This window comes from Dermacentor albipictus, chromosome 3, assembly GCF_038994185.2.
Source record: "Dermacentor albipictus isolate Rhodes 1998 colony chromosome 3, USDA_Dalb.pri_finalv2, whole genome shotgun sequence".
NCBI lineage: Eukaryota > Metazoa > Arthropoda > Arachnida > Ixodida > Ixodidae > Dermacentor > Dermacentor albipictus.
Genome location: NC_091823.1, coordinates 68898823 through 68923342, shown reverse-complemented (window position 1 = coordinate 68923342; position 24520 = coordinate 68898823). Strand labels below are relative to the sequence as shown.

The window sequence follows — 24520 nt, the reverse complement described above, 5'->3', positions numbered from 1 at the left end:
TGTCGATAGGCAAAAAATTTGTAAGATGGAAACTCAATTACCTTTAGCTTGCTCATGCCTTGACACAGTTGCAGCAGTCTCCTTGTGCCCAGGACATTCATGTCAATGGAACTCCTGGAAAACAAGGCACAGAAACGAAAACATTAAACGCTTTCAGAAGCAGCGCGTTCAAGAGAGTTCGGAAGTTCAGAAAGCCTATAATCCTATAGACGCATCAGTGCCGTTGCACCTCTGAATATATTTTGATGCCACAGAGGCCTCACTCTATAGTTCGCGTAACCGAGCAGCTGTTCGCGCTAGCGCTATAGAAGGCTCACCTGTAAAACAATTCTTTTTTCGCGTCATCAAATAAACCCTCATAAAATCCACAAATTAGTCCAGACGCTTAGACATTGCGAGCACTATAATCAGTGACAACCAGTACGCAAAAGCACGTGAGTTTCTTTCATAAAGGCTTATATAACAACGCATATTCAAATGGGAACTAGTCGGAAGTTGCCGGCATGCGTTGTTGAGTTTCCGAGCTCACCTGTGTTCCTAACTGTGGTCAGGTTCAGACTAGAAAATGTACATTTGGGACCGCATAATGCTTAAAAACCGACCACGGATAGATTGTCCATCGCATTCCTGTGTAATGACGTGTAAAGGCTGTTCTTACAGTATTTATTTCCTGTTCGTGCTTCAATAGGTTTTCAATAGACATGCACAGTGGTAGTGCATGTCTTTCGCGTTGACCACAACAGTGCGCAGTCCGGATAGAAAATGAAATCGCGTGCGATTCTGTTCCCTCCGTTATTTCCTAGAACTTGTCTCAATGGTACTCGTAAAGGTTCGCCTGAAAGGGATCGTTGACGAATCATCGCATGCCTGGAGTAACTTGGCGAGTCGATAACCTTTGACACTCCCATTTCAATTAAGTTGCGCTCATCGCAAAAAAAAAAAAAGTGCGCTGTATGGTAACGTGACTGGTTCCAGCACCATACTTTATGTAGCGTGAAAAATGTACGTTAAAGAAAAAACACATTTGCTCTTTTAGCACTGCTAAACGCGCAGATACGTAGTACTATACATGGGGATATCCTTTCACACTCAGTGAATAACCACGGCTGCGGAGCTTTGATCATCATCGCTGTCATCTGTCAACATCTAATTCTAGGCGCGCAACGCCAATTGCATGCCCTTGTCCTGCCTTAACAGAAGCGATGCTTGGCCCGCAAATTCTTTATTTCATCGCTTCACTGCTTGTTCAGATCCTCTGCCACCCTCGACTTTGTTTTTTTCTTTTTATTGGCACCAATTTTGTTAAATATTGTGGGCTTTAATGTCGCGAGGCTGCGCAGCGGGCTATACGACCTGAAATATAGTTGTGTGGCTCCGAATTACGTTTGACCGCGTGGAATTATTTAACATGGACTTACAGCATGGTTCATAAAATCGGCGATTTTGCATTCCGCTCTCAACGAGGTGCGGCCGCACCGCGGCCGGGAATCGCACCCGCTACCTCGTGCTGAGCAGCAGGACGCCATAGACACCTAGAAAGCGCGCTGGGTATCTATTTTGTCACTCACAAGTTATTTGTCATTCGCAAGTCATTTTGCCACTCCACTCGTTTCTTTTAATATTAGTTAAGATGTCAGATATGGTAATTTACCACACGACGCCGTTTACTCCACGGCGTCGTTGATAGGGCGACACTCCACGGATGTGTCTTCTATCTCAACGGTGGAGACGATTCCTCAGGTCTCGTATAATAGTTTATAAGGCCAGTTTGTCTCGCATTAAAAAAAGGGGGGGGGAGATCTAAATGCGCGAACTGTAAGCAAGGCTTGAGGAACACACAGGAAACTATCAACAGTGACTCTGTGTTGTATTTTTATTTCGATTGTGAACATTATATTCCCACTTCCTCTTCTCCACCTGACCATACTCATCATCATGGCCAGCGTCATATTCTCTTCAGCGCACGACCCTGCTGAATAAAGTGTCGGGATGGCAGTTGTCTCACAATATATTGAATAGATCGCCGGCACAGATATGCATGATGTTAGCGCATTAGACCTAAGAGCGCACTGTGTGTACTTTCGTGTGTTACTTCAGACGCATTAAGTACGCGCATACAGTTTTTATTAAAGGTTGGATCCCTAACGAGTTTTGGGCATTGCAAACAAATCGGCAAAGTGCGTGGATCACGCGGTGACAGTCGCCGATGTACACTGATAAAACAGTTGAAAACTCTAGACAAAAGATCGCGCACTCTTCTTCTTGGAGGAACCAATCGCCCCACCAGCGAGATTACACAATGCGCCAGCAGCGCACAGGTGGCCGGGAGCAGGGATAACTCGGGGATTTTCTGGAGACGCAGGTCGCGCTGAACAACATGCGGGAATGCACCACGTAGCAAGAAAAAAAAAGGGTGGGGGGGAGGGGAGGCTTCCTTTCTTGGAGAGAAAGCAGCCGATGGACGTTGCCAACGTGCGTTGGTCGAGACAGTGGGAGAGAGCTTCTGCTACGAGGAGGATAGCTCGTCTCATCTACTGTCACCTCACATTTAATTTTCTTCTATCTCGGCTACTACTTAATCCTTTATAAATGCTTGTGGTAGAATGCCCCCCAGCTGGGCGGAGCTTTGCAACTATATTGTATACATAGCCAAAATTGCAGGTGAGGCCTGTTGGGAGGTTCTTAATGCTAAAGAACGAACGCTCAATGACAGCACGTACATGTGTCGCGAGCGGCCATTGTCTCAGACTCGATCACCAAGGCGAAGCTCTCGTTTTTTCCCGCTGCTGTTATGCCCAAATACAATGCAAAAGCGCGAAGACGGGCTCCGTAGAAAGGATAATCATTTAGGAAATAGGCTGCCGTCATGCTATATGCGCGCTGCCAGTTGCTAAGTGCACACTTATAAGATGCTATGTGCTCTTCGAGTAACGCGGTGCACTCCTTGATCTAAGTCTAGTTATTGGTGTGACAACGCTAGTGCTATGACGTCCGCCAGAAGAATGGCTGCTGCGCACATCCCAGCTAGTATAAGATTGTTGTTTCTGAGACGGTCATTATAATCATAAGCTACAGGTTCCCACATCGTTTAGTACCTGTAAGTATGTACTAACTTGAGCGGTTCGTCGAATTTGACGATGGCAGCTGAGTGGAAGACGATGTCGACGTTGTCCAGCAACGCCCTTCGGTGTTCAGCGCTGAGACCCAGCTCCGGCAGGGTCAGGTCCCCTTCCACGGCGATAACCTTGCCGCGCGCAAAGTGCTGGTCGGAACAGCGCAGGGCTTGGAAGATCTGCACTCGAAGGTGGTTAGCACAGGTAAGTGGGGCGAAAAAGCACAAGGGCGCATAAGAGGATAACAGAAAGAAAAAAAGAAGTGTGTCGTTCACCTTAACTTACCCCGAAACAATAAATGAAGCACCTTCACACTTAAGCCATAGTAGGCGTTGTTATATGTTGTTTATATCGAGACAGAATTTCTGGCTGGTCTCGACGATCGACCCCTTTCTGAATGACATGGCGCTTTCTCAAGATTTGGCGCATGGTGAAACTCTAAGTGTTCTTTGCAGGTTACACGCGTTTCGCTTCATTTTCAACAAACCACGGGTAGACTGTTCTCGAGGCTGTGGATAGGCCTACATGTCGAATTAAGTATGCACGCATCGCTACACTTTTTAACCTAATTAATTGTCAGATAGAATACATACGTACCTCATTCGCTTTTATATGCCCTTACCACAGCACAGCGTGGCTGTCGGCCTCTGTATACGTAAATGTATTCATTGCTTATGCTCAATCCTACTGTTTTCCCAGCACTGCGCGTGGGGACACAAGAAAGCTTAGTGGATGCCTCTCTTAAAGCGTTGCCTTACGCCGGTCTCACCAGGCATATGCGTTTATTTCTTCGAATATTGCATGTCTCATCGCACCATTGCATGCTCGCTATAGTAGGTTGCGCGAGGCACTTGGCAGAGTCGTCTTCTGAGTGTCGCCATATTACCCTGCGCATGCAGGAGCATGCATGCGTGGCAGAGACCTATGTTCCGGAACACAGAGAAGCACGATAGTCGCTGTTTGTGAGGTGCGCTTGTCTGAACGTTTCTTCTCTTTCGGGATTAAAATGCGCCTGTCAGGTCATCTACGTAGTTCTGCTGAATTTGTGGACAGTAGATAAAAGAAATTTCATTGTAGTATATTCTTTTACATTTTACATTTTACTCGAAATTTGGTCTCGTCCGCTTCTACCGTGCTCTTTTCTCCACCTGTCTCTCACACGAGCAACGAAATACCGTTGCCACACAGATTTGGTAAAGCGGGCTTTCTTGCACGCAGATGTTTGTTGCAAAAAAGACACCTTCGCAGGCAACATCATCCGTTAGATATCTTTCTCCATTACCCGGACAATTTTGAATTACTGCGTGATTTCTCGATTAATTCCCACAGTTCCTCAGGGCGTAGTTAACCTACCTCATATAGCCATGTGTGATAGATTAGTTCGCCAATCCACGATTGAGCTGTGTATAGTTAAGATCGTTTTAAGCGCATTGACGACGAGGAGAAGCGAGTGGACACACACAAGCGTTAACTTCAACAAATGCTTTATTAGGAACAGGTGAATATTGAAACATTGAGTGCACAAGCAGGTGTGCGTCCACTCGCTTGCCATCGTCGTCAATGAGCTTAAAACAATTTTAGGTGTGTCTTACCAACAAGGCCGCATGCCAACGCTTGTCTGTGTATTGTATTTGCGCTCTTTGGAAAGTCAACGCGACTGCTAAAGCGCATGCGTCGTTCCACAACCATGGGGAAATAAATAAATAAATAAATAAATAAAGACCCACTGGTATGTTAACTTGCGTTCTCTGGACATAGATGACAGAGCCCAAAATACATGTATCGATCACGCCACAAATTCTGCTCCGTCTTGGCCTTAAGCACGTGAGATAGATAAAAGCAAAGACCAGAGGTTAACCGGAGGATATCTCCGGTTGACTGCTCTATACTGGGGAAGGGGAAAAAGAGTCCGAAAGCTGAGAGAAAAAAAGGAAGAATGAGCAATCTGAAATCTAACCAGTGGAAGTACCTTATTCACTGTAGGTGATGAACGCTGATTTAATTAATACTTAAATAAACACCATGTTTGTGAAAGAGACTGACATTGCATTGTCGATGTTATGAGAAATTAATCAACATAGGACAGGAGAGAAAAGCAAGGGAGCCTACTTCTGAATCGAGCAATTCATCAAGACGTGCTTGGGGTGACGCTCCTCCTTTGGCACGCATCAGGACAAATATTCGGCGCAGACCGCCACATGACCGGAGTAGCTTTTCGAGCAGCACCTGCGTTGGATGTCACATGAATTATTATGCATTCAGTTTGCATGCATCTACAATGAAGAATTTTCACGTGCGATATTTTCAACGTTTTGTAGGTCATGAACGGATACATTAATTTTGATCCAATGACAGGTATTCATTCATTCATTGAATTGATACCTCAAGGTACTCTGGATATGAGATAAAATATATGTGCACATCTCACATGCCATAGTGCATCGTAATCCTCAGTAAGTAAACATTCCAAAAGTAACACCTTTTGAGCGACAACGACGCTGACGTGTTGTTTTCATGAAGCACGCACGCGCTTACATACAATTACAAAGCGAGCTTCTCTGCATATAGATAAGCTTCTCCGCAGTAAGAGTGTACTTGTAACAAAGCCAGCTTTACAAAAAAATTTTAATAGACATTGAAGACGATTCAGCGTTGAATAAATTCTGTCAGAACTTCGGTTGTAACTGCTATTTAAACAACTTTTTAAACACTTCCGCCTCCTAGCTTTTGTTTCTGTGCTCCAATCATGTTCTAAGTACATGAACCACAGAACCGTTGTCTTCTTTGCCCACGGTCATGGGTGAGCAACGCACCGTTGCATTATAATCCCTATGCATTTTGCATCTTTTCGAATCTGTGGCATGCCTCCGGTGTATTTTATAAAGGCAAGAACTCTAACACGACATTTTGTTTAATTTATAGCGAGGTAGTATCTCACAAGTAAGCAACTCGCGGCTTATAGCATAATTAAGGGTAATGTTCCAATACAACTAAAACAATCTCTTGTAACAAAGCCATCCTATAGGGTCGTTTAGGTCTGGGACTGTGGAAATGCTTAGATCGTTACGCTCACTCGAATCCTTCACTTTTCAGCGTCAGGAATGTTTATGATGTTCGGCTGGTAATGTTCATTCATAGACACTTCAGGAAAATGTACTCTGCCGTTCGCTATAGGATCGTTGATAGCATGCCTGTCAAATAGAGAACAAAAAATTATTGCGCATGCAAGTATAGAGCTTTAGAAGGCTTCTGTAAGCAATGGAGACTCCATTAGCTTCTTCAGTTTCGTTTGCGCGCTCAGGGGTGCGCGGATAACGTGTTTCGGGAGAAGAATCTGGTTGCTGCAGATGTGCATTCACAGGATCTGCACACTCACCTTTCCCATAAATCCTGTCGCCCCAGTTATAAAAATGTCCTTTTCCTTGTAGAAATCGGATATAAAAGGTTTATCCATAGATGCCATCCTGAGTTCCATCCGTCCGCTTCCTGAGCGCTGCGTTCAAGTTGACCAGGTTACATCAAGATGGCGCCGCGGTGATGGTAGTTCTGTTTTTTTCGGCTTCCTCCTGACAATAGCGCTATGCGAAACACTCATGTGTTTTTATAAATTTGTGCGATGTGTATAGACGCACTTCGTTTCCGCGCACAACCTCGAAAAAACGAAATAACCCTGCACCTTCGAGTGCGCTCAAAAAGCACTTTGTGGTATTGTGGTGCCCTCGTTTGGGAATAAAAGAAAACTGCGGAGGCTATTTGATTGACTACAATATCTATAGTAGAGAACACATCTGCAAACCATCTTGTTCTGCGACAACTATTCACACCCTCGGTGTCTAAAAAATACAACATACTTACATAAAATTTTTAAACTTTGCGTAAGTTTTCGATAATGTGTGGGCATAACAGAACGTTAAGGGCTGTTAACAATAAATAATAAGCAAACGCCGGGTGGTTTAGCGTGCTACAACTAGGATCACTAAGGATTTTCCTCACTACGAGTCGCTGAAGTACGCAGGCATTGTGGGATACGCCTAGTTGTCCTCCGCTTTTGCCGTGTGTGCTGTGGGCACGGCCTGGGTGAGTGAGTTGCGTCGAAGAAAGTAAAAAGGAATCGAGCAGCGCAATGGCAAAATGAAACGATCAGCAGCACAGATTGAGCGCAGCAAGCAGCAGGCCTACGGCGAAGGCGGTGCGGACGGCTCCTGGGGCAGCCGAAGCAAGCACGGGCTCCCAAGATGGTTGCACCGGGCTCCGTAACGACGCCCATCCGTCGCTTCGTGCGGACCTCAACCCGGCGACGGTCGAAAGCTGCTTCTGATGTAGCCCATCATTCAAACAGGCCTGTGTCCGATTAGGCTTAGGCGTATTGCGGCTTGGCACACGGAGCGTTCGTCCGGACGCGCGGGGAAGTTGCCTCTAGGCCCCGCCGGAGAGACTGCCGCGATCGACGACCTAAAGCTTGCATAGGAGGGCCGCGGCGTTGCGTCGGCCCAACGAAGCAGCCCCAAGATGTGGAACATGATGTGCGATGTGATGCCGACCATTTCGGAGGACAGCATCGCCCAGCGGAGCGGGCAGTTCTCCGGCGATGAAGCAAACTTTGAGCAGCTCATGGTCAACATGTTGGACGAGCGGGATAAGCTCATGGAGACGCTGCGAGAGACGCAGGAGACGCTCACAAACACGCAGCAAAAGCTTTCGGAGGTTGAGAAGGAGCGCGATTCGCTGCAGAGGCAGTTGCAGGCCAACTTGCCACAGGTAGGCCTCCAGCGCGCAGCCGTGCATTGGTTTTGTCTGCCGTTAATTTTCCCCTGTGTTGTGCAGCCCCCATATTTTCTACGAATACTTGAAATTGTTCAAGTGTGTGAGTTTACCGTGGTCGCGCCCAGTGCATCTCGACTGTGCATCTCGTGTGTTTCGTAACGTGAGCAGTTTGACCGTGATAACACGCCCACGGATATGTGCGTGCGTTGGCTGTGTGGAATTCAGCTTTGAAATGGCTGCAACTTCTCGACGTGCTTTCGGCCATCTGCGGATGTGAAATGTAGTATAAGTGAATCTGTGCTGCGCTTTGTATGTTTCCTAGGTGGTGTTCTTGTGGTCGTTTCCATCGCCTTTCTCTGTCATTTTGTTTTCAGGACTGACCACGCTTGCCAGCACTAGAAACGAAATCTAAACTTTGCGACAAGCTTGTACCGACCTCAATTTTAGCACGAAGATGTGATTTTTCTTTTAGACGCCAATATTTAACGAGAAGCGCGACCTAAATCTTTGCTTTTAAACTTTCAGGAATTTGCAACAATCACCAAAGAGCTTAACCATGCAAGAGAGCAGCTTTTGGAAAAGGATGAGGAGATACAGGAGTTAAAAGCAGAACGAAACAACACCCGGGTAAGAGTTCTTTCATCTTGCACATATTGGCATTAGTAATCCTCTCATGCTTAGCGTTTATTTAAAAAAAGAAGAGTGCCATCATCAAGTGTTGGTGTTGTTATGAGTGAATTCACTACAGTCTCTTGTTTCTTGCATTGCGTTTTCATTAAATCCACTTACGGTACGTTTTCAGATTTGAGCATTCGCTCAGACCTTCCTTACTTCGGTCATTGTGGGTGTTAGAAAAAGAGGGAAGGGGGGTGCTTAGATTTGAATAAATACGGTATCTATTCCTTGGCATTTTTGCTCTTCACTTGTGTTTGTGGAGTGCGAACGACTTGCTGAATTAGTTGTCAAAGTGAAACCTTGCTACATTATTCTGGAATGTCAAACCATTGCATCTGGTGTTATGTACTGTCAATTTTTAAGGGTAGTAAACTGAACTCAGTTTTGTAGAAAGTGGAACTCATTGTAATTTCGACATCTGCCATGTTATATTCACATGCAGAGGTAAAGAGCTGTTTCCTGTGACTATTTATTCACTGCCCTCGTCAAATGAGCTTGCTTAGCACCACTTTGGGCAAGCTTCACTTGGTGTTAGCATCACTCACAGGCAGCCGAACTTGCAATGCTATAGAACGCACTCAAGGGGAATATGCAATGGACTCACTTCATTCACTTTATCCAAATGCCTAGCTTTGACAGCAACGATCAATGGGGAATGATCCTTGTGTAAATTTATATGTTTGCATTGTTAATATTGAAGCTGTTTCTACTGTGAGGCACAGTTCATCAGCATTCTTGAAGCGATAATAAAGAAAGGGATGACATTATTTGACAATCGGTAAACCTCGAAATTTGAGAAAGATCCACACTGGGTGCTGTCCTGACTAGGCTGTGATTTTGCCAGTACCAGCATGTGCTTGAGTGTACCACTGGAGGCTGCCAAACACTCCATGTGGGTCAGAGCAGCAATGTTATATTTAACAGTTTGAATTATTTAGATGATCTGAGTGAACTGTTGTTGATAACTTGAACAGACTGAAGTGGTTTCAGTACACATACCTGGCAGGAGTTTGTTTACAATGATAAAAAAGTGTAAGTGCTATTTTGGTACCTTGGTTTCTTGTGTATTCAACGCACTGTAAATTTGGTGGTCATTACGGCAGTTGGCCATACCAGCAAGTATTGGTGTAGAGCTTTCAAAGGCAGAGATGGAGCACAGACAGTGAACTGCCAGTGAAAGATAGCTGCCAGCTATCCTTGCCTTGTCTAGTAAACCATCTGAAGCTCCCCTCAGGTAGCCTGCCAAGTGTGGTCTTTCAAAACCTCATTGAGCATGTTCTTGCAAAGGGCACCTTTATTTGTGTTGTGCAACTCTGCATTGAGATTAGCAAGGATAGTTGTCAGTCACCGATGGACTTGACATTGTAAATCCAAGTTGCTGTTGCATGATTTGTGCTTAGCGTCATGCTCAGTTATTTTTGTTTGCCAACCCTTCTGAGTACTACTTTACCATTCTCGTCATGTCATTCATGGACCATTTTCTCATTGTCTAGCAAACTGTACATTGGACATCTGAGCTGTGAATATGCATATTGTTGCACAAAGGAAACAAGTGTGAATAAGATGATGAAGGGTTCAGTGCCCTGCAGAATGATGGCAATGAATGTAATCAACATACACTGATAATGTAACATGACTCATTTTGTGCTTACATCTATCTTTAGGTACACGACATTCATAATTTCTTACCTATTTGAATGTGGCACTATGCTAAGCTTGGAGTGCATAACAAGTGCTTTGCCCAAGCTTCGCTGGATGCTGTTTTACAGGTAGCTGTGGACCAACACAGATGCTGTAATCTCAGTTAATGAAGTTGCATTTGTAGTGTGAGCCTGGTACTGTGATCGCAAGTACTTGTGTGGCACTTAACACTGCATTAAATACTGATTGCTTGTTAGGTTAGTTGTCTGTCATCAAAGCTCATTTCAGCTTCACCTCTGGGATGCTTTTTTGTAGCAATGCCTTTACCGAAGCTAATGCCTTTTCGCATTTTTCATGCTTCATCAGTGACCAGAGTGATGCTCCACCTGTGTTATCAATGGGATCAGCCAGCCATTTGTGGTGGATGATAAGAATGGTAGAGAATTGAGTGGAAGGCATCACTACAATATAGCAGCCCTGGCCACGCCTTCGACTAATTGAAGTGCAATGTTTACTTTTATTCCGAGACAAGCTGTGTCAGCTATAGGAATATTTTAGTAATGGATCTCGAGTTTGCTTTCTGTTTGGTTATGTTGTACTAGCTGTGTTTTACTAGCTGCGACCACAAGTCATTTTAGCCAGGCTCTCTGTGGGTGTGGAGGTATTTGTTCCCTGATGCAACATTTTGTGTGAAAGTGGAACATCCAGATGTGCTGGCGGAAGCTTTCATGATAAAGTGAAGGCAACAATAATGTGCTGTTGGATAAGGAATGCCCTTCACGTATGTCATCTAGTGCTATCTAGCATGCTACAAAACTACTCTCTCTGGGGCCTTTATGGCAGTATTTGCTTGTTTCCTTTCTTTCCTTTTGTTCTCTTAAGATGAGACCGCATTCTTTTCAGATTGTCAGCTCTGTAACAGTTGTGCTTGCAGTTGATAACTTCTTGATGCTGATAAGTGGCTGCTTGTCAGCACTTAAAGTTAATGTTGGCAATGTTTGAGCTTTGTGTAGGCTGTACACATTACCATGAGTGCCTGTGGACGAAGCCTCTTTTAATGTTTTATTTGAAGCTTGAAAATCTGCTCTATTTTCCATGGAACACTCATTTCTTTTTACATAAGTTTTGTGTGTATGTTGACATTAGGATAAGTATGTCCAGATGTACATATTTGGCTGCCTGCACAAAATGTGTACTGTAGCCAGTAAAATGCTCTCGGATTATAGCCTGTCACCTTTTGCTAGCACTTTCAAAGAGTAGTAAGGCTACCATTCATAGTTCCATCCAATTCACATCTCATTGTGATTGGCATTTTGGGGAAACTGCAACTCTGGAAAAGGTAATGATCTGGATGTTTTTCACTAACAGTAAATGGTTTGGGCACTGCAGTCAGATATGTTAGGATTCGCCATACTTTGCCAGGAGTGAATAAAGTAGTCTCAGCAACAGCTATCCAAGCATGGCAAACAGAAAAGAAAATGAAAAGTAAAAAATGCAAGCCATGAAGTGTTACACTGATGCTGTGAGTATCCTGTCAGTTAAACTTCTTTTATTGCATTTTTATTTCAGTGTGCCTAAAGGTAACAGAAATTTTGTTTTCATTAACAAGAATACTTGTGCATCTCCTTAATGCAAGGTTAACTGATTCTGATAGGTGCCAGACCAGCAATACGGGACAGTGATGCAAAAAGGCGACACAACATGACACTCAGCCGGCAACCGAACCTTTATTATATTCATATAAGTATATACAACAGCAATAAAACAAGGTAGAGGAAGCGAAATGGCAGAAAAATGGATAGGGATGGGAAGCAGTACATGTCATGGAGATTATGTTTGGAAACGGGATGGTTGGCATCAATCAGTATTGTGATAGCAAGCTTATTCTTCTCTGAGGCCATGGTGGGTTGGGCCATGACAAACCACAGCTCAGGATCGTTTGTGGGCTTTAATCCTTGTGACAGTCGGCGCATTCTGACTGAGGTGTCCTTTACTATGATTCCTTGAAAATGGTCATTGCTTTTATTTATTTTCACAGCATGCACCTATTACAGTTGCCACTTGACCCTTAACCAGATGCACCCTAGTTGCAAAGCAAAAATGCATACAACAGTACCTTATTGGGATGTTGCTTGCAGTTGCTGCTGGAGCACCTGGAATGCCTAGTGTCTCGGCATGAAAGGTCGCTACGCATGACCGTGGTAAAACGGCAAGCCCAGTCACCAGCCGGTGTCTCTTCTGAGGTGGAAGTGCTCAAAGCTCTCAAGTCACTGTTCGAGCACCACAAGGCACTTGATGAGAAGGTCAGTGGATTTTTTTATAATGATATGTTTATGCTTTAGCTGCAGTTGCAGAATATTTATAAAGGAAGGTTTTGTGAAGTGTTTTCTTTGTGTAGATGTCCTACACCTGAGCCCTGGCTAGCTGTTTGGGGCCAGTCTTGCACTTCTGCTTCATTCATCACTGCAATGTCGCTACTGCTGCTGTTCACTGCACTGACTGAATGGGGTCTGGTTTTCACGCTACCATTCCATTTCTGATATCAGGCTTAGTAGCCTAAATAAAAGTGTGAATGCCTTCTTGACACATCTAGACTGTTCCACTGTGTTAGGGCACTGGCCTCTGGTAAACAGCTGCTGCCCCATAAAACTGCCAGCTCAGTCACGGCTCATAGTTGCATTATCAGATGCTGTTAGCCCCGACAACGAACTACAGGGGTGCTGCGAGCGCCGCTCACGTGATGTCAGGGCACGGACTCGCGCCTGTCGTCTGCTACAGTTCGGGCGTTGTCTGGGCGCTTTCTGCGGCGTTTTCGTTTGTTCACTCTCATTCTCTCTGCTTGTATACTTATGGTGGTTGTCTCAAATATACATTTACGACGTCTTCCTTTGCAAACGTTTATTCAAAGAGCTAATTTCTTAGACAACAATGCAGCTCTCAAAGGCAACGCTACAGTGCCAGCCGAAGGAGCGCAGACCAGCCCATTGCGGGTTTTTCATGGGCGGATGGACAATCGCAAAAACATAGCATATAAGAATCCAGTTATGATACCATACCTGCCATGGTGCAACAGGTATGTCACAAACGCTGTCTATATATGACTTCTACAACAGTTAGGTTGATTTTAATCCGCTAAAACAGGTTTGCTCACAACGAGTAGTTCATGGTATAATATCGAATTTTTGCATTTATTCACAGAAACGCTCGGCAGTAACATGAGGACTTAACTAATACTGGAGTTTAAATTCTACAAGCACCACTTGCTTCTTTAACTGCTTGTCAACATTAGGCGGTTCTTCACGTGTTTATTTTAAGCGGCGGAAACTTGAAGTAAAGTTAATGAAGGCTTACAGCTATTTACAGAATACAAATAGGAATGTACCAATATACATTCCCTTTTCCGTGCTACATGTTCAACTCGAGAAATTTACTGGTGCTTGTTGCTTGAGGAATGTACATGACGAATCTGTTTGGCGAACTGACACAGGCTGCTCGGCCCAATTCTTTTAGTGAAGTACGTATGCCTGTTGGACCGCATGGCTGCAGCCAGAAAGAAGTCAAAGCGTCAATCATTAGTAGTATAAGACATATTGAAGATATCGAAATTCCCCGGTGGAGGGTCAGCAATCAAGTGAAAGTATATGCAAGGCTTGTGGTGCTTTCTTTATGAATGTTTGCGATTGGATTGGAGCAAACTTTATTTAGCCTTCAGTTGGGCAAGGTTCTTTTTTTATGTACTGACGAAGCGAATAGTTATCCGTTTGTATAATTAAAGAACGCTGGATCGAGACATGGTGAGACAGAAGGTGCTTGAATTTTCCTTTTCTAGGCAATCTAAGCTGCGCTGTAGTAGCTCGAGAATACTTTTGCCATTCCAGTTGGCGCTGTAAAAAAATGCTTTATGGTTTCAACTGTAGTTGTACTGTTCAACTGTTCAACTGTGTTACTGTTTCAACTGTTCAAGTTGTAGTGAACTAATGGTTTCGCAAGCATAGCGTGTCTCGCCATACCGACAGTCGATTGCTACCGTTACGTGATCAGGGGTGTGCCATATTGTCGATAAAGGCTACTGAGGGCCACTATGAAACATTTCATTACTTTCAATTGATTGGCTCTCGATCTTTACAACAAAACTTGTCTCTCAGGGGATTGCTACTACGGTGTTTGTGAATTAACTATGTAAATACTCTGCATGATGCGCCGTCGTGTTAGCAGCCATGAGCAATTCGTTTTTTGGAGGCCTGTTTCACTGGAGGATGAAAGTAGCAGCAAACTTTTTCATAAGAAATGCATGCCTAACTATTTTTTTATGCATGAATGAATGGCCATATTTGAATAGAACAACACACCAGAGTAATAAGAATCATGATGACAGCTTCGCTGGGCAGTGTCTTTCTAACATCGGATAACATGCTGACGCCAATTACCAAGATTTTTCTTCCATGTAAAATGCAATGACTCTCATAGCTAAATACTAAGGGAATGTTAAGTGTTTAACGAGGCATTGTACACAACTTCACGTGTTGAATTTGCAGACATTTCACGCAAAATTTACGGATAGACACTGCGCATATATGCATTGTAAAACCAGTAGACCCCTTTAACGCTACATAGCTTGCGATATCCAAGCCGCAAAGTTTCTTGACTCACGCGCTTTTGAAGAAGAAACTGTGGTTAAGGCATGGCAGCTGAAAGAAGCTGATGTATCCTTCAATACGTACGGCTTGAGCCACCCGTACCCCAAGCATACACGAAGGGAACAAGCGCGCGTGGCAGCCGAGAGAGCCGGAGCGAGCGGCTTGCTGGCCGTGATGTCACTCGCGAGAGGGTGCCACTCCTAATTTTTGTCACTAATAGCTACGGAACGAGCAGTTCAGGATATTCCAAGTGCACTTAGGCCTTTAATCTGGTTAGATCCAAGGACAGATTCCTTCGTACATACAATGACTTAACAATGAAGTGCCGAAGAAAGATGCCATCTCAAAAAGGCGCAGCAGTCGTGATCGTCTGTCCTCGGTTGCAGCGGCACCACAACATGTGGAAGGCATTCCACTGCCACCAGCAAAATTTGGGTGCAAGCTACATGTAACAAAAGTAGATCCTAAAGGTGTGTGCACCTCTTTAAAATCCTATAAAACCCTTGAATATTTAAAAAGAGGTTCAAGGGTCCTTAAAGCTCCTTGAAACTAAATGTTCTGCTTGAATTCCTTGAAAACTTGAGTTGGGGAGGCTTTTGAACATTGAAAGTAACAAACTCTGCATAGGGGCTGTGTCGATGACACTATCTGTGGGTGATCCCAGATATTTTCTTTTGCGAGTGTCACTAAGCAATTGCAATATGATGTGCCCACAGTCACCAATGACAGCCTTGTTTCAATCACTGTTGCCATCAAAGAGCTAGACAAAGCCAGATCAAGGAACCCAGCGGTGCCACCACTTTCTTGTGTTGCTAGTTGGCTTGCATTGCAGTCATCATGGCTCCATTTTAAAGCCATGGGGCTTAGAAATGCCAGTTGGAAAGTAAGTAAGCACACGAACCATCATATTTCAAGATTAATTTTTTTCCTCTGGCAGCAAAAGACTGGAACAACTCTCTCTACAATGTAGCCATCACCAAATGCCATCCAGAATTTTTGAAGGTGTTTAAGGTTGTATTTAATCATAGCCACCTGCTTTTACATATGTTCATGCTAACCGTGCTATATCCCGAAGCTAACATAATAAAGTGAAGTCTCAGCCATTTAGCTTTAACACAATGAGAAGGCAACTGACATCATTATAACAGGAAAGTCAACTTAGAAAAGTGACCTGAAGAGCTCACACACACATCTTGTGGGACTGTATCAAAAATCCAGAAGGAGCAAGATAAAGAACGATCCCATCGCGACTCAAGGCAGCCACGAAGAGCTACGACCAAGACCAACAGCTCTGGGTCATTCAGCAGGTCCTCAGGGCGGTCGAAAGGCAGGGACCCAGCAAGCCGGCAACGGCGAGCGGAGACCCGCGCCGAGTAACGCCAACCTCGTAGATGACGTAGGCCCTCGTTGGGGCACTCGAGCGCCCAACTGCAGACTCAAATAAAGTTTGCTCCAATCCAATCCAATGAAGAGCTTGAAGTGTGTGTTTAACTCGGCAGCTGCTTAGTTGCTGCTAAGAAGATTTCGCTATTTCTCCATGTAATTGTTTGCATACAAATAAGGTTTGTTTCCTCCTCGAATTTTGGCCTTTGGTATTCTTCAAATTCTTGAATTCACCTTGAATTTGTATTGAAATGTTCTGTACGACACTTGAGGTCTTTTGGAAAAACAAAGGTCATAAAGGGGGTGGTATGGCACCTTAATTCAGCTAACCCTTATGTCTCGCAAAGCACCTTAATCATAGTACATGTAATTTGTCATCAGTATAATCTTATTGTACATCGACTTTATGCACTTTAGAACGACCATTTTTAAGGCCCCTTTACAGCCACGTCACATCAATTTCATAGAATTCATAACTACACTGCAAACTCGTCAACACTGGCTCGGTGCTCTTTGGCCATACCTGGCCCTTGCACCACTAAACACCACACATTCATTCATTAACCCTTACGTGTGAGTGGCCGTTTTCAGTGCAGAACGGCTCAGTTACAACACTGTATTGGAGTTGCAAGGGGGGGAGGGGGGGAGGGTATTGTCAGGTCACTTGACAACTTGTTGCTAGACCAGTAATGAAAACGACATGGCCATCATCAGTGTTCACATTGATGCATTAATCCATAATCTCTGGCAAGTGAGCGGCGACTTCTTGTAGTTCTCTGGATGCCTGCTCCTTTGGAGCGCCTCCACTGCTAGACATTGCGTTGCTGGTGGCCTTATTGTCTGCAAATGTTCACTGTCTATGCACTGGACATGCTGTGGATTTGTCCTGAAGCTAGTCGAGGACCTGCATTGACCACCAATGTGAAAAAGACCTGGGTTCGGGTGCCAGATAGCTGGCTGTGGCCAGGCTCGCTCTCTATTTCATCATTGACCACAATTTTGCTACTGCTTTTAGGCACATTGGCTGGGTGGGCATGGGTTCCCACAGCTTTAGCTTAGTAGCCTAAATAATATTGCAAATGCCTTCTTGACACATCTAGACTGTTCCACTGTGTTAGGGCATGTATGGAAACTTGGTGACGAGAGAATTGGACATGGTGTTCTACTCCTTACACATTACTAGATGTGACGTTGCTTTTGCACTAGAAATTGCTGTGGGTTTTCTAAACAGATGCAGAATGTATTTATTTAGTAGGCATTGAATATTTACATTTTCATTGTGACTGGCTTAATGTGAACAGATAGACATAAATCTTTATATTTTCATTGTGACTGGCTCAATGTGAACAGATAGACAGTTTAGTTTGCACTCTATCAAACATAGATGTACATCTTGTTTCATCCTGGCATTGTATTGATAGTGGGCAAGTTGGTGCTGGGTGATGCAGACCAAGGCACTGGCATGATTAAAGTCACGTGCATTTTGGTTTAAGTGCGGTAAGTGTGCCAGCACATACACTGGACATGGTTTCTTAGTCTGGTTGTGGTTTTTGTCCATGTTCTGGTAAGATGCTTATGTCAAGACTTCAGTGGTTTTATCCTTTCTGTGCTAAAAAAAACCTTGCATTTTATGCCAATAATGGGAATGCTACGCCAATTGCGTCAACCTGCTCCGATTTGAATTTGCTGCTCCCTACGGCTTCAAAAGGGTACTTTTTACTTTAATTGTGCCATTGCTTTGCCATGACTTTGTTCTGGCAGTGCAAAAGTTGGGAAGCTACCAAGCAATATGTTACAAATTGTGGTGCTGCTACATTCATTGGCTGCCTTCGAAGGGTGACACAGCATTACAGCTAGTGACACAGCCGTTGTTACAACCAACAGAATCCAGTGCAATGTTATTTTTATATGCCAACTGCAGGGCTACGATGGGTTCGGTCAAGGGTACTGTAGCCTCAAGGTTAACCAGTGTCTACTACTTATTTCTTTTGTTTGCTCTCAACTTTATTCGCTGCATCGTATATGCCTTTGTTTTATATAAAATTTGAGGTCACTTAGTTTAGCATTGGGCTCTATAACGGTGACCGCATGGTGATCGGGTAGCGCATGCCAGTTCATGCTCTTTATATACTATGTGTTTGGTATAATACTTATGTTTTTGGGAAAACTTATTGTAAAGAACTTAGTGTGAATGAGCAAGCAGCCTAGCTTTTACGCCTTATTCTACGAGTCAGTGGTGGAATAGAAAACATTACACGCTCGCATCAGTAAGATTCATGAAATGAAGTTGCAACGGGCAGAATATCAAGCGGGAGAAGCGGTCCTGCCTTCAAAAGACAATAAAGAGAAAACTAGTTTGAGTTGCATAAGTAAAATACCCATCTCAAAACCAAGGAAGCCAGTCTTACGATTAAAAGCTTGGTAAGCCAGAAAAGACGTAAAAATGAAAGACGAGTGGTGCCACTGCCTTGGAGTTCTCACACCTGCTCAGCATGACGTCATAGACTCTCACAGGGACTGCTCGGGCCTAATTACCTATCTATAGGTAAATGTTGGACTACGTTGTATTTTAGAAGAGCCCAAGACTGAATTTAGCCCATTTCAAGAATTATACACAGCTACAAAAGCCAAAATATGGAAAAAGTTCTTTGAAATACATTACGTCTCACTGACAGGCCGGCAGTAGCATTTCGGTGCAAAATTTTATGTATGGAACTGTGACCTTCATTTTTTCTTCTAATAATAAATTTATTTCCGTAAAATTGAAGGAAAAAAAGAATGTTTTGTGAGACTAAACTGATTTAGTGTTTAACTTGCACAAGTTTCACGCAGGGCAGCAGGCAGCATAGTGTATAGGCTCGCCGCTGCCGATGTCACGTGCCTCACCTATTGTTTTATTCCATTTTCACATGCTTGATTCTTGCACAGATTATTACACGTCAACTGCTCTGACCATGTTACCTTGCTCACTTTCCATATAGGTGAGAGAACGATTGAGGGTGGCATTGGAACGTGTCAGCACCTTGGAAGAAGAGCTCAACAAAGCGAATGAAGAGGTAGGTGATATCGTGATTCTTGAAAACTAAGTCATTGTTTTTTATTCCAGTCTCTTATGCTCGAAAGCATTGTGTATCTCATACAGCTACCTGTCTCTTTTGTGCTAGATTACCCAATATAAGACCAAAGGTGTGACAATATCGGATGACAGGAAATGTGGGGATGGGCCTACAGAAAACTCTTTACATGTCAACAAGGTGAGTGTTGTAGTACTCTATGTTTGTTCTGCTTTTTTTGCCTTTTTTCTGTCAGCTGCTGTCAGCTGTGAACTCCATCATTATAATATGAGACCACAGTTAGCCTAGAGCACCACAAACTGCGAGGCTTTTCTTTCGAGGGACATGTGTGGGCTTCCTTTGTAGCAATTGCTACAATTGGGTGGATGTCTCATTTTCTCTTTATTAACAGAATATGTCTATTTCAGTGTATGCATTTTCTTATTGATGTTATAAGTATTTGTGGAAGCCCATCTGCATTCACGAATAAACAGTGAATGTTCGCCTATGGAAAATATTTTTTGCCACTGTAAAAAAATTGCAGTAGATTTTTTTGGAATAGGTCAGTTTGAACATTTTAAATCTGCAATAAGAAAGTTCAACCGGGGGAAGGGTAGCATTTGGCAATAAGAATCGACCCTCGAAGGGTTAAGAGGCTCATTCATTCAGATGTCTCATTGCAGTTTAGAATAATTAACGATGAACAAATGTAAGCTGTTAATGGAAGAGCAGGTGGAAAACAATTTGAATGTTGATCTGACTGAGAATGTTGTCCGCTGCGCGTATCCGGCACTGCTTGTTTGACAGAAATTGCTGTAGAACTGGTTTTGTTCGTATGACTTGTAAACAAAAGCAGAAAAACTATATAGTTTATTGGGAAATGAAGTGAGGCATGGTGACCCTAAAGTGATAGAATTATGATATTTCACCTGAAAACACTTAGTCTTGTAACCATTCAAATAGCACGAATGCTAGCACAAATTCCAGCCCCCATTATCGTGCTTCCAAATTTGTAGCCTGTGTTTGTTCTTGCAAGCCAATGTTCAGAGTGTCAACATATATACTGTCGACTCTTGTTACAACGAACCCTGATAATCTGACAAAAAACGTCCGTTTTATCCGAACTCCCTAATATCCGAGACGCCTCACTTCCGGAATTTTCATCGCGATGTCTAACAACTTTATTGCAAAGAGTGAGTGGCGAATGTCCTAAGTAAAAAAAAAAGTTGCAGTTTTGCCCGAAAGCTAGGCGAAGCATCGATTGCGATAGCAAATTAAGCACGATAAACGCGGCAGCAGCAGTGAGCGGATTCACCTTCGTGCTGTCTCTCGCTTCAACGCGAACTAAAGCATGTCTAAAGCACTGCACAGACTAAAGCACGTCAAACGTCTAAAGCACTGCACATACGAAGCTACCGGCACTGGGCGCACTTTCTCCACATTGCAGATCGCTTTCAAGATACGGCGGGCGCGCACTTTGTCCACATCGCAGGTCGTTAGCAAGATACGGCGCCCGCACGGGCGCCGTATCTTGCCATCTGCGCCGCATCGCAGATTGCTTGCAAGATATGGCGCCCGCGCAGGCGCGCACTTTGTCCACATCGCAGATCGCTTGCAAGATATGGCGGGCGCGCACTTTGTCCGCATCGCAGATCGCTTTCAAGATACGGCGCCCGTGCGGGCGCGTACTTTGTCCACATCGCAGATCGTTGGCAAGATACGGCGCCCGCACGGGCGCGCACTTTGTCCGCATCGCAGATCGCTTTCAAGATACGGCGCCCGTGCGGGCGCGCACTATGTCCGCATCGCAGATCGCTTGCAAGATATGGCGCCTGCGCAGGCGCGCACTTTGTCCATATCGCAGATGGCTTTCAAGATACGGCGCCCGTGCGGGCGCGCACTTTGTCCGCATCGCAGATTGCTTGCAAGATATGGCGCCCGCGCGGGCGCGCACTTTGTCCGCATCGCAGATGGCTTGCAAGATATGGCGCCCGCGCGGGCGCGCACTTTGTCCGCATCGCAGATCGCTTGCAAGATATGGCGCCCGCGCGGGCGCGCACTTTGTCCACATCGCAGATCGCTTTCAAGATACGGCGCCCCCGCGCGCACTTTGTCCGCATCGCAGATCGCTTGCAAGATATGGCGCCTGCGCGGGCGCGCACTTTGTCCACATCGCAGATGGCTTTCAAGATACGGCGCCCGTGGGCGCACTTTGTCGGCATCGCAAATCGCTTTCAAGATATGGCGCCCGCGCGGGCGCGCACTTTGTCCACATCGCAGATCGCCTGCAAGATACGGCGCCCGCGCGCGAAAGACGGCGCGCTTCCGCGCCGCCTTCCTCCTTTCCTCGCGTGCAAGATATTGGATATTGAGCCGCGATCGTCGGCTGACCCTCGCAACTCAGTTTCCAGCCCATATCGACACCGCAAAAGTCCGTTTTATACGCCCGATCTTGACAAAAATTGCCGCTAATTTCGTCCGCAGTAGCCGATAGTCCGTTGTAGGGCAGTCCATTAAAAGCGAATTTCTTTGCATTAATAAAATAGGTAGAACAAACTAAGGCTGAAATATGGTCTATTATATCCAAAAGTCTGTTGTATGCGGGTCCATTGTAGTGAGCGTAGACTGTATTTTGATTAGCTAGACATTGTTCAGGACAGCGATGAATTCATGGCTGCCCTGAATTCTCTTGCATGCCTCAAATGCACTTGGCTTCACGAGGCTGCTCACTTTGTACGTAGGTGTCTAATGGTACTGCGGACGCTGTGGAAGAAGCATGCAAACTGGTGGAGCTGCAGGAACTCGTGGAGAAGCAGGCAGCAGAGCTTGCAGTGGCGCGCAGCCGGCTTAACGAGCTGCTGCCACGGGTGCGTGAGCTAGAAGAAGCACTGGCTCAGGCACAAAAGGAGGTCACTCGCATGAAGGAGGAGAACGCCCGACTTGCAAGGGACCTTAAGGAGGCATGTAGCTAGCATCATTCTTCTTTTAAGTCTTGTAGAAATTTTTTTTGCCGTTGTTATGCACTGTAGTTGTCTTGGACTCGTGTAATGCGGCATAATTTTGTGCTCCTCAACTTTTCTATATTGCAGAACAATGCACAGAAGGAAGACCAAGAAGAGAGGATATCAACGTTGGAAAAGCGTTGTCTCAATGCCCAACGTGAATCGGTCTCTCTGCACGACCTGAACGAAAAGCTTGAGCAAGAACTTGCTAACAAGGAAGCACAGCTGAAATTGGTTAGTACCAATTTTTTCTGGCTACATTTAAGATTTCCCAGGAGAAGTTTCTTAAACATATGCCTTTTCTTCATGCCTGGCCAGGCTTCTTATTACTGCAAGAACAAAAAAAAACTTGTTTCTTGTGCAAGGGCTATACAGAATACATCACTCTGAGAGGCACCGGCGTTCCCCCCCCCCCCCCCCCCCCTTTTTTTTGGTTGGCAAGTGTTTTGCACAGGGGGCTCCAACCCCTGTGCATTTAGTAAGTGCTGCAAATAGTGAAGTATATAGAGCAATGCCTTTAACATGGTATTTATTCTGTCTGCCTTGTCTCTTTCTGTAGAGTGAAGAAAAAATTAAAGCTCTCCAAGAACGCCTGGAATTGGCTGAACAAAAGCTTGCACAGTTTGCCAAAAAGGAGACAGATGTGGATGTTTCCTCAATTATTGCTCATGTAAGCATCTTTCACTCTGGGACAACATTTGATGTGACCTGCACTTACATTTGTTTGAAAGTTCTCTTGTTGGTTTGCAATTCCACAATAGGAGAAGCATGGTTCCATGGAGGACACAGTCAGTCGACTGGAGCAGCAGCTCGAAGAGAAAGCCGGGGAGCTGATGCGGGTAAGTGGGATATAGTAAAATGTTGTTAATACATACCCACTCAAAACATACTAATGTTTAAAACACAGTTGCGACAAATCCCTGACTCACTCTTCATAGAGCCTATAATTTATAGACTCGCCAGCCTGCGCCAGACGACACTATGGAGACTGCTGGGTTTTTTGAATGTGCACTGATAGATGGCAACGTGGCTCTCCGCTAGAAAATGAGTGGTGCTGGCATTTGGCAACAAAGTTCCCTATTCGCTGACCACTTAAGCCATAAGCTATAAGGGCACGTCGTGTGACTACCACTTAGTGCTTACCACTATCATTTTTTGTCGCGTAGAGGTTAACTGTGCCGCCTCAAATCGCGATTTGGCTAAAGCCACACTGTGCTGCAGATCTGCTTTTTAAAAAGTATAGAGCCTGGTCGACCAATGACTCCCACTTCAGTGCGAGTGCGACGATGCCTATATGGATAAGCATTGGAAATGCGTGGAGATGTGGTGGCAGCCTCAGCAAACAATATACAGTGGGACCCCAAGAGACAAGATGGATACGCAAATTGGCACAAGCACTCTTTGTCCTGTCAGGGGTCACACCCAGGCCGTGCAATCACTTCTCCCTCCCCCTGAGGTGTACCGTGCAGGCTGGCAGCTGGGCGTGGCATCCAAAATTGCCTTGGCATTGGTGCAATCTCATAGGCCATGAGCCATGCCAGCACAGCGAAGTTCGCTTGCCTCCTCGATCACACAGCGGCGTACTGTGCTGTGTGCCATGTGCTGCTCCACCGTGACGAGCCAAGTGAAAAGCAGATGCGAAAGACTGGCGCAATGGAACAGGAGGAAGCTATATAAAAGCTGTCGCGTCAGGTGCTAAGAAGTCTTATCTTGCAAGCGCCAAACATTTCTTTGTTGTTTTATTCAAATTTCATCACAGGTGTGGCTGTGTAGTGGTTCTGCGGGCCACAAAGCCGTCTTGTTATTTCCATATTTACAATTGCATACCCCATTGGGCATATATTGCATTAAATGACAGTAATAGATTTAACGATATAATGGATATAAAGCAATTTTGGCTCATCTTTCACTTCATTATAACGAGGTTCGAGTGTATTTGCCTCAATAAAGAAGAAAGCATGCCAAATCATTTCAAATCTTGTCATTCATTCTTGTTAACTTATTAATGCTTCTATTAAGGCTAACTAACTATTAATACTGATGCTTTCCAGGAAGATAATGTATTTCTTGCTGATAAATTGAAGCAGTGCCTTCCTTTGTTGCACCGAACTTTCTTGTTGAAATATTTGTTCTCAACAATAAGGGCATCCTAAATCCTGTTTTGTGTTGACAGAGGTTGTGTGTCAGAACTGATTGCAGTCATTGCTTTAGCTTTGTCATTGCATTCATTATGCTGGGAAACACAAAATCAG

General features: G+C 44.6%; 2 protein-coding genes across 3 annotated transcripts in view; one reads left to right on the top strand and one right to left on the bottom strand.

The window, feature by feature from the left end:
* The window catches only part of LOC135918998 (fatty acyl-CoA reductase 1-like), a 42281-nt gene extending 35468 nt beyond the window's left edge, over positions 1 to 6813 (bottom strand). The window contains exons 1-4 of the mRNA XM_065452729.1: positions 6490 to 6813; positions 5223 to 5339; positions 3114 to 3292; positions 42 to 114 (exon numbers count right to left, since the gene is read on the bottom strand). Coding sequence (XP_065308801.1) covers positions 42 to 114; positions 3114 to 3292; positions 5223 to 5339; positions 6490 to 6588 — 468 coding nt within the window. The 5' untranslated portion in view covers positions 6589 to 6813. The remainder of the gene's footprint in view (positions 1 to 41; positions 115 to 3113; positions 3293 to 5222; positions 5340 to 6489) is intronic.
* A 307-nt stretch (positions 6814 to 7120) lies between these two features.
* Liprin-alpha (PTPRF interacting protein alpha) overlaps positions 7121 to 24520 on the top strand; it is a 79920-nt gene continuing 62520 nt past the window's right edge. For both annotated transcript variants that reach the window (XM_065452728.1, XM_065452727.1), the window contains exons 1-9: positions 7121 to 7871; positions 8403 to 8504; positions 12332 to 12496; positions 19195 to 19269; positions 19378 to 19467; positions 22008 to 22226; positions 22356 to 22502; positions 22828 to 22938; positions 23030 to 23107. In XM_065452728.1, the coding sequence (XP_065308800.1) occupies positions 7623 to 7871; positions 8403 to 8504; positions 12332 to 12496; positions 19195 to 19269; positions 19378 to 19467; positions 22008 to 22226; positions 22356 to 22502; positions 22828 to 22938; positions 23030 to 23107 (1236 nt within the window). In that variant the 5' untranslated portion in view covers positions 7121 to 7622. The remainder of the gene's footprint in view (positions 7872 to 8402; positions 8505 to 12331; positions 12497 to 19194; positions 19270 to 19377; positions 19468 to 22007; positions 22227 to 22355; positions 22503 to 22827; positions 22939 to 23029; positions 23108 to 24520) is intronic.